This window comes from Cynocephalus volans, chromosome 15, assembly GCF_027409185.1.
Source record: "Cynocephalus volans isolate mCynVol1 chromosome 15, mCynVol1.pri, whole genome shotgun sequence".
Classification (NCBI taxonomy): domain Eukaryota; kingdom Metazoa; phylum Chordata; class Mammalia; order Dermoptera; family Cynocephalidae; genus Cynocephalus; species Cynocephalus volans.
The window spans coordinates 37879302-37889442 of NC_084474.1; the positions used below are offsets into that span (position 1 = coordinate 37879302).

A 10141-nucleotide genomic window follows, 5' to 3' on the forward strand; every position below is an offset into this window, starting at 1 on the left:
CTTCTGCCTTGCCTCTCCGCCTTCTTGGCGCTGTTTCTGCTAACTTCCTTTCTCCTGCTTGTCCTTTCTTCTCTAAATTAAAAAAAAATTCCTTTCCTCGTTATTTTTCCGTCCCTTCTTTCGTCTTCCATTTGTTCATGTTTTCTTATTTCTCTTTCTCCTTTTCTCTCCTTTATTCCATACTACCATTTTGACAAAACGAATTGGAGATATGACTCCACTTGTGTAACTTTTATTTGCTAAACCTATACTGGATTTTGTTGTTGTTTAATCGATAACCAGAACTAACTGCCCCTATTCTCGATAATTCATTTAGATGCTATTTATTGAGCACTTTCCATGCATCAGGCAATTGGGTTTTTATATGCATTATATTTTATATGCATTATATTTATATGCATTATTTAAGTAAAATAACTTAAATGTGGCAATAGTTCCACGAGGAAGGCATGATTAGCTTCATCATACAGATGGGGTAACTGAAGCTAGGTTGCATTATACGAGGTACAAAGGCTAGTCTACAGTTCCTAAAATGTTTCCTCTTCTTGAAAGGTGTGGCAACATGGTAAATATATCATCATAATGCAAAAAACATTCACAGATATAAGATGTCCTAGACATAAACAAGACAAGAAAAGTGGGTTATTTTGCTTCTTGCTTGTGAAGAGATTGTTTCCCTTAGTTTAATCAAGACAAGATGTTCTCACCAATGTGTTACAAATGAACCACGTCTTAAAGATGAATGACGTGAACTGTGGATCCAATTCTCAAACCTCACAAACAGCCAGAATTTGTCTTTATTCTCCAAAAGAATGATGTCTTAGGTTTCTGATTGGGATACTTCTATTTGTCTATCAAATGATACTTTTATTTTCTTGATTTGAAAAAAGCCTTTAGAAACTAGCTTTTTCATTCTTCATTGTCAATCATCTTAAAATAAAAATCTTGCCAGCTACACGCCGACACGTGTTGACTTGTAACCAAATAAAATTTTCCAGGCGTTTGCAGACATGTCATAAGAATCATCTTTAAACCTTTTATAAATGAATTGTCCCAGTGACTTGGCAAAGCTGCTAAAATTATGTAAGCAATTTGAAATAAGACAGATAAAAGATCAAATATTAAAAACATTTCAAGCTACATCAAATGAGCAAGAGGTCAATTTTTTTCAAGAGACCTCGGCTGCTACTTCACAATTGTTCTTAGGTAACTCATTTTTTTTTTTCAGTCCAAAGAGGCCGTTCTGCTTCCAAATACCTTACTGAAAGTGAAATGAAGAAACTGCCAGTACACAGGGAAGTCTAGTGGTCAGATCTGGTTGTGGCAGTGTTGCAAACTGGCCCCACAAAATCCAAAAGACCTCTGTGAAAGTAGTTCAGATGGTTGCAGAGACCTCAGTACATGACACATTGTGCTTGTGTTTCCAAGGGGGCAGTATTTAAAGCTACAGTCACATCTGCAGCCATTGTTTCCAATCCCAAAGAACATCCGCTGTGCCAAGGTGGTTACAGCTGGGGTTGAGGGTGAGAGGACAGGTTCCCACCTCAGTCACACACTGTGCCGGGACAAAATCTTTCCCTGGTATGGTGTCCTGGTCATCACTGTTCCATCCTTTCTTAATGATGAGTCTCTTCTAAGAGGCCTTTGATATCCTTGCCTGCCACCTGACTCTCTGTTGGGGCTCAAAAGAGGATAACGCAAAATGAACACCTAAGCAGCAGCCTCAAAAGCAAAGTTTTCCTCTGAGTTTCTTCTGCCTTCTTGTCTTTCAGCCTCATTCTCCCCTGAGGCAAGCTACAGAAACTAGAATCCTTCTTCCCTAAGGTGGGTCATAGAAACCAGAACCCCATTTCCCCAAAGTGACCCATAAAGACTATATTATTAGTAAAGACTACTAATTATTCTAATTATCATAAAAACACTAATTATTCTCTAATCTTCCCCCCTGCTTTTCTGTCTTGGAGCTGGCCATAAAGAAATTCTCTGGCTTACCTTGTCTGATTGTAGGTCATTAGACCCCCATTCCAGAAGGGGTCTTGCCCCATACCTGGGAGGAAGGAATGCTACATAGAGAGGCCAAGAAGAATCTGAACAGCCAGGCCTTGTTGAGTTTCCCCACTCAGTCTATTAGCATTCTAACATACTTTTTTTTGTCTGATCACATTTGTACATGGCTGTCTCTGCTTCATAGAACCTAAGCATAAAATTGGAATTCTCAAAATAGAATTAAAATATGAATATTTCCATGAACTTTTTGAAGTGCCCTCATATCTTTGGGTCTTTACTCTGAAGGCTCTTGTGTCACATAAAACTATGATTAAATAAGTTATGCCTTTTTTCCCTTATTAATCTTGTCAGTTGATTTTTCAGCAAACCTTCAGAGACTTCTTAGATACCTGACTGTACAGAGGAAGACTGAGGAAGGATGCCCTTTGTCAAGCCAAAGTGGTCTGGCCATCACTCCCCATAGACAATAGGTGCCTAATTGCCCTGTATTTGCATAATAAAGAGGGACCACCACCAGATTACTTTCCCAGAAATTGTGGGCATTTTCTAACTCTAGTCTCTGGAGCTGACTTCTTTTAAATGGCAACTTCTTTTAATAAAAACTTCAGGTTCCATATACCAAAACTTTCTTAGTTAATAAGTAACTGTTTAAGTGTACTTTGATAAAATACGATCAAGGTTACATAAACAATTTGCAGCTCAGTGATAGCCTGTAGTCCCTGCCCTCAGGAAGCTCATATTTTGGTTGTTGCCTTTTTAGGGGACAAACGAAAAACTCCTTCTGTGCCATGAACTTTCACTGAAAAATCAACTGACAAACACATATTAATAGGAAAAATAGGCATAAACATTTTTATTTATAGTTTTTTTCACTTTCAAAACATCAAAAAGTGAGTGTATTTAACTGTACTCAGGTCATAATAGAGCTAATAGGTGAACAGAATAATTCATGCTATAGCATGTTTAATAAACTGGCAAGACAGAGAGTTGGTCAAAGGAAGGCAGAGGAAGTTTGTCCTGTATGAATTAGAACCGAGGGGCTCCATAACCATCTGGCATTCACTCAATGTTGTACCTATGGTTAGAAATGTACATGATAGAAACTCCAGGCATCTTCTGGATTCTTTAAGGTCAGGGTCAACTGTGGCCACAATGTAACACTTGTGCTGAGTTACTCTCTGTATTAAGCAGTTATCTGCATAGGTTCCTTTGTGTGTTCATGGTAATCACTGAACTCTTGGATTCTTGGCAATCCTGAGAGCCACTCGATATTTCTGCCCCAATCTCTCAATTTCAGCCATTACATTGGGATACACTTGGCATACAGACAGCCCACCTTCAACTGCACTAAGTCCAGTTTGGCTTAAACGGTAAAGTTGGTATCAACCAGGATGTGGTAAGGTAGGCCCAGCTGTGTATTATATTGGAATAGGCAGGAAGGGTGTTGGGGACTTCTCTTTCCTTCAGTGTCCTGGGGTCTTTCTTTCTTTTTCGGTTTTAATCTATCCTTTTCTTTAAGCCTCTGATCTCTGAGACTAAGCATTCACTTCAGTCGCATACTTCCTTGTTTTCTTTTGCTTCCCCATGCTTACGCACACTCTGGTTCTTCTGGGATCTATTTACTTATAGTTTTATGTGACAAAGGAGTCTTTAGAATGAAGACCCAAAAATACAGGAAAAACTGTCCATTTTTTTTTTCTTTTTTAGGTTTATTTATTTCTTCCAAATTTTATTTTATTTTGTCAATATAAGATGTGGTTGATTATTGTGGCCCATTACCAAAACCTCCCTCCCTCCTCCTTCTCCCCCCTCCCTCCCAACAATGCCCTTTCTGTTTGCTTGTCGTATCAACTTCAAGGAATTGTAATTGTTGTGTCTTCTGCCCTCCCCCCGGTTTTTTTGTGTATTTATTTATTTTTAGCTCCCACAAATAAGTGAGAACATTCTGTGCCTGACTCGTTTCACTTAATATAATTCTTTCTAGGTCCATCCATGTCATTGCAAATGGCAGTATTTCATTCTTTTTTATAGCAGAGTAGTATTCCATTGTGTAGATGTACCACATTTTCCGTATCCACTCATCTGATGAGGGACATTTGGGCTGGTTCCAACTCTTAGCTATTGTAAAGAGTGCTACGATGTACACTGGAGAACAGGTATACCTTTGACTTGATGATTTATATTCCTCTGGGTATATTCCCAGCAGTGGGATTGCCGAGTCATATGGTAGATCTATCTGCAATTGTTTGAGGAACCTCCATACCATTTTCCATAGAGGCTGCACCACTTTGCAGTCCCACCAACAATGTATGAGAGTTCCTTTTTCTCTGCAACCTCACCAGCATTTATCGTTCACAGTCTTTAGGATATTAGCCATCCTAACTAGGGTGAGATGGTATCTCAGTGTGGTTTTGATTTGCATTTCCCGAATGCTGAGTGATGTTGAGCATTTTTTTCATATGTCTGTTGGCCATTCATAAAACTGTCCATTTTTATGCTTAGGTTCTATGAAGCGAGACAGCCATGTAGAAATGTGATCAGACAAAACGTATGATATAATGCTAATAGACTGGAGTGGGGAAACTCAACAAGGCCTGGCTGTTCAGATTCTTCTTAGCCTCTCTGTGCAGCATTCCTTCCTCCCAGGTATGGAGCAAGACCCCTCTGGAATGGAGGTCTAATGACCTACAATCAGACAAGGTAGGGCAGAGAATTTCTTTATGGCCAGCTCCGAGACAGAAAGGCAAGGATAAGATTAGAGAGTAATTGTTGTCCTTATGGGTGGCATTGGGTGAAAGGGGCTCTGGTTTCTACGACCTGCCTTGGGGAAGATGATTCTAGTTTCTGTAGCTTGCCTCAGGGGAGCAGGAGGCTGGGAGACAGGAGGGCTGGAGAAAGTAAGAGGAAAACTTTGCTTTTGAGGCTGCGTTTTAGGTCTTCAATTTGGGGTATTGTTTTCTGAGCCCCGACACCTAATTGGAAAGCAACAGCAGTGTGTGGTTATTCTCATCAACCTGAACCTTCTTCACTTTACCCCATCACTCTGCCCACGGTGCTATGTCCAGAATCACAAACTTACATAGTTGAGCTGTTTTACAGATTTTCTAACTGAAACAGAGAAGTGTTTTGTTGAGATCACATGGTTAATGATAAAGTTCAACTAGAAAGGTAGGTCTCAGGTCTCCCAATTAGTAAAATATGTTCATTAAAATGTATGTAAATAAATTTGTGCAAATTTACTTATATTTTAACCCCCTAAGTAGAGATTTCTGTTTAAAGAAGTCAGTAGTAAAATATTCCACATAGGCAATTATTATTTTATAAATCAAATAACCATCCACCATCACACTAAACCAGGCCTTTTATAAATCTTTGTATTCATACACCGGATTTGGTGGCATCAGAAAAAAAGGAACCTTGGTTGTCATATCAACTGGCAAAATAAACAAAAATTCCCTAATACTATGGGCAAGAAATGGTAAATAACACCGATAGGAAAATGTTAAGGTTTCAGGTTCCATACATAATTATCAGATTGATATTTTCAAAACAGCAGCAGATATGTTAGGGTCAGAAGTTTAAACTCTGATAAAATAATAACAGCAGCTAATGATTACTGAGCACTTAACTATGCAACAGGCACTCTTCTAAGCACATATGATTTCATTTAATTCCCAGGACAATCTGACAGCAATGGAGTTGACACCATTATCTTCAAGCTTTAGATGTGGAAACTAGATTGCAGGAAGATTAACTAATTTGCCTACAACCATAAGGCTAGGAAATTAAACAGAATTATTTAGACTGATATTTCCTATTCTTGATGCCCATACTTTTATTGGAGAAAAATGCAGACTAGTCTTAGATACTAAAAGTTTCCTTTGAAATTTCAGAAGTGGTATAGGAAAAAGCACACTACTCATTTGGGCCCTAGTCTGTGCTTCAACACTTTATTTGCTAGACATTACGGGGAGCATCCAAATGAATAAACATAATTCTCATGCCCAAAGATTTACAGCAAAATAGAAAGGATAAAACAGAAATATAAATAGCTGTGAGACAAGAAAGTTTGGCTAGCATGAACAAAGACATATTTGTAAGATACCAAGTCATTCTGTTTGATTGGAGCAAAGACTGTGTGTAAAGGAGAAAAAACTAGAAAGCTAGATTAAGGTGAGATGGTAGATTATAATAAATGCTTCACTAAGGAATACAGACATTAAGGCAAAAAGGCTTCGTTGCAGGGAAGTTACATGATCAAAGTTAGAGTTTAGGAAGATTAATCTCACAGTGATTGGAGGGTAGACAGAGAGGCCAAAAGCCAGTTTAGAAAGGTTTAGGGAAGAGGCAATACAAGGCAGAACAAAGGTGGTAGCACTGGGAATGGAGAGGAAACTGATAAAATGATACTATAGGCAATTTTCTGTAGAAAATGAAAAGTTGTCTCCTTCCACTAAACTCCTGTGTATTTTACCTTCTGTACCATTCATTAGCACATATGATTTTATAAATATATATTCTCCACCCAATGTCAGAATTTTAACTACATTATCAGTGGCTTAAGAGTAGACATCATTTCAGACATTCTTTGAATCTCCCACAGTGCCTCCCCAGGGTAGGAATTCAGTAATGCTTTAATTATTAGACTAGGGAACATTTTTTTCTTTTATCTTCTATAGTACAGATACATCTTTTCTTAGTTTTGTAGACCAGAAGGATTAGTAACATTTCACATGCAGAACACATGGCTACTGTAAAAGGAGCCACAGAAGCTGAGACTGCCTTGGACTGTGGAAAAGAGAGCTGAATAACAGCAAGGGCTAAGAAACTATTTAACATCCCACTTTCGATAGCAACAGTTTTACAAATAGGGAGAGGCAGCATACAAACTTTAGCAAAGGAGTACCCAAACAACAAACCCAAAGTGGGAACCATAAGACCCAGTAGAAACACTTTCAGGTTAGTTGCTTTCAGAAACATGAATCCCATTCTAAGAGTCAAATAAATCCCTACAAACATTAAAATTAAACTCAGAGGTCTAATTATTCTCTCTAAGAAGTTTGCTTTTTCAGGCATTCTATGCTTGATGACTATTCCAACTGACATTGGTATAAGTATGAAAAGGAGTGTTGACACGATTTTAAAAACAGGATTATGAAACGCACCTGATGATCCTAATATCCTACTATATATAAAAGAATTGACAGGCATTATTATCAGGGCCAATAATGTTGATGTGCAAGTCATCAAAATGGCCAAAGTAATATCTCCTTCCAGCAGCAAAGCAAAGAGATAGCCCCCACCCCCTCCTGGGCATGAGCAGGTCATTACAAATCCAAAAGCTTGTACCTCAGGTAATGCCAAAATCTGAGACAAAAGAAATCCACAAAATGGCATTAGAAAAAACTGTGTAACTGCTCCAAGAATTATTGGTAAAGGTCTCTTCCATACTGTTTGAAACACTTGTAATTCAATCTTGCAACCAAATGCACACTTATTTAACAGTATCACTGGTAAAATAAGCATTAGGATATTTCTATCAATAGGCATCGATGATTGGAAAAGACTGTCTTTTGTTTGTTTGAGCACTTTGACTTTGACGTTCTTTATTTCTTCAACGAGTCTTTCTTGCTTACCTTCAAAATCCCAGAGTTGAACGGTCAAATTTGTCTCTCCTTCTTCTTCTGTCACTAGGTTTATGGTAAAATTTGTAATATCCAGTGTGGTCTTGGTGACATTCACCACTTGCAGCATTTTAGGATCTTCTAATTGTACAAAGAGGTAGCTGGAGTTAGGCTGTTTCTCTTTGTAACTTGACCTTACAATGACGCTTTCTTCAGTCTTTGTGAAAAAAAGTATTTCAGTCTTTTCTAAATTCAGAAAACTGAGAAATGATTTTCTTTCTTCTCCCAGAGTCACAAACAACAAAAGTAGGACAATAAAAAGTTTTCTAATCATTTTGAAAGCTTAAATAAATCATATACAGAAAACCGTTTTTGAAAAACCAAAGAAAATTCTTTGGAGAGGTGTTCCAGTGAATGTCTGAGTTTGAGTTAGGTAACTGTAGTTTTTGCTGGATGAAAGTCCAGTAGGAGGGACTGTTGTACCTTTCAAACAAATATGTAGCTATCTAATAAGTGACACAACCTGTTTAACATGTGGTTAAGAAAATTTAAAAGCCATTGCCATGACACTTAGGTTTAATTTATCCCAACAGAAACCTAATCTCTTTCCCCCTAACTTCCTCATTTTTGCTAATTAAAAAACAGCCTTCTATTTACCTGAATTTAAAATCTTGGTGTCATATTTTTTTAGTTCTCTTCCTTGCTAAGGAAAATTTACACTAAAAGCAGTCAGAAACAAAAAAATATAAAATAGATATTGAAGAAGCCTGGAGGTCAGTGTCACTATTTTATTCATTTGAGTCAAAGTCAAATAAATACTTACTGAACATGTTTGCGGGAGCACTGAGCTAGAAGGGGTTACACCACAGCGATCAAGCCAGATGCAGTCTGTTCTCATGGAGCTTAGTCGGAATGCACGTTATCATTATTCAGAAAACTGCAGAGACCATAAACTAGCCTTGACAGCATTCTTAGGCTGGTAAGAGTTTTCCTACAACTCTAAAAAGTGACTGTATCCATCAGGCAAAAACTGAAATTGTTTTTGGTGTGCTTACATAGGAAAATAATTTCCTGGATGGTTACCAGATAACTTGGGAATGTAAGGATAGTAGGTAGCTGGTACCACGGTCAAAGGTACATCGTGGCAAAAGGACTACTGCTACTGAACACTTGGACCTTGACACAGTGGGGCAATGGAAAGACACTGGCATTAATTCTAATCTCTTATTCCTTCTGTGTAACACTACAGTTAGGAACAAGGACATTCAAATGACACAATTTAGGTCATATGCCTACGCCGCAGATGCCAGGGATAAGGAATAGCATCAGGGTTTTGGGAGTTCAACCCACAGACTCACAAAACTGTGTATTTTCCAAACAAGGGGAGGGAATTCTGATGCTAAGCAGCAAAAACCCAAAATAAAATAAAAAACAAAAACCCAAAACAGTACAACTGTCTATTATTGAGCCTACAGGTATAGCAGTCTTTGAACACATGACCTTTTCAGATCTTTCATGTAATCATGATGCAATCTGTGCTAACTATAACAGCAGTATATATTATTTTAGATCATATTAGCTCCTCAAAAATTGTCAAAGCGATTTTTATCAGACATTTTGTCAAGTTTTAAAAAATTCTACTTACATTGGTTCATCTTTCAAATGTAACAGACTTTAGATCTCATAAATTTTATTTTCATGTGCCACATTAAGAAAAAGAAGATACACTGTACCAATGGTGAGAATAGGGAACAGAACTAATCTGTTTCAGTAACATTTCAGTTAAATTCCCAGGGAACTTCCTAGTTTACATGCGAAAAACAAAACAAATATAAACAAAAACTTTATAAAACCAAAGCAGTCTTTGCAGTTGTGACCAAATACTTTAATTTCCAATTTTTGTTGTGCAGGTCAGAGATGTGAAGTATGCCATTTTTTTCCCCCTCAGATTCCTGTATCTGCAACCTTTTCCCTTCTTCAGATTCTCAAAGCCTTCTCCTTAACTGAAAACTGTGGGAATAAAACCTGACAAACCTGGAGAAAATCTGATAATCATTCACTAGGGTGGGGTGGGGACAGTGAAATCCTAAAATTTCAGTAAGTTATTTAACTGAAAGCCCTAAAGGAAAGCCTGAGAAAGATGTCTGATTTCAGAGTAATTTGTAAATAGGGAGCTAGAAGGATTCATATTCTCTCTCTCCCACATCTTGTTCTGTTTAGGAGACTACTCATGTTGGAGCTGCCAGTCCCTAGCACTGGAGATGCTAGTACCGAAGTCTCCTCCAGACTAGTCTGCTCTACTGTCTGGGACTTGACCTAACAAGCAGTATGCCTACTGATATACATAAGTCTTTCCCTCCATGCTGTTTTGTCTCTTTTCTGTCTAATCATTAATAGAAACTCTTCTTCATTCCCCCTATGTTTAATTCAATCTCTGCAGCCTTACTTCCCCTCTTCTTAACCCCCCCAGTTACTGTATCTTCGGAATATTTAGTTTTAGTTCAATTCAT

General features: G+C 37.8%; 1 protein-coding gene and 1 pseudogene across 1 annotated transcript; both read right to left on the minus strand.

Annotated features, from left to right (window-relative positions):
- Positions 1-3033: 3033 nt before the first annotated feature.
- Positions 3034-3593, minus strand: LOC134363559 (rRNA-processing protein FCF1 homolog; annotated as a pseudogene).
- Positions 3594-6648: 3055 nt separating this feature from the next.
- On the minus strand, positions 6649-7965 carry SLC10A5 (solute carrier family 10 member 5). Its single transcript, XM_063079104.1, has one exon. It carries the CDS (start codon positions 7963-7965, stop codon positions 6649-6651), a length of 1317 nt encoding a protein of 438 aa, XP_062935174.1.
- Positions 7966-10141: the final 2176 nt, after the last annotated feature.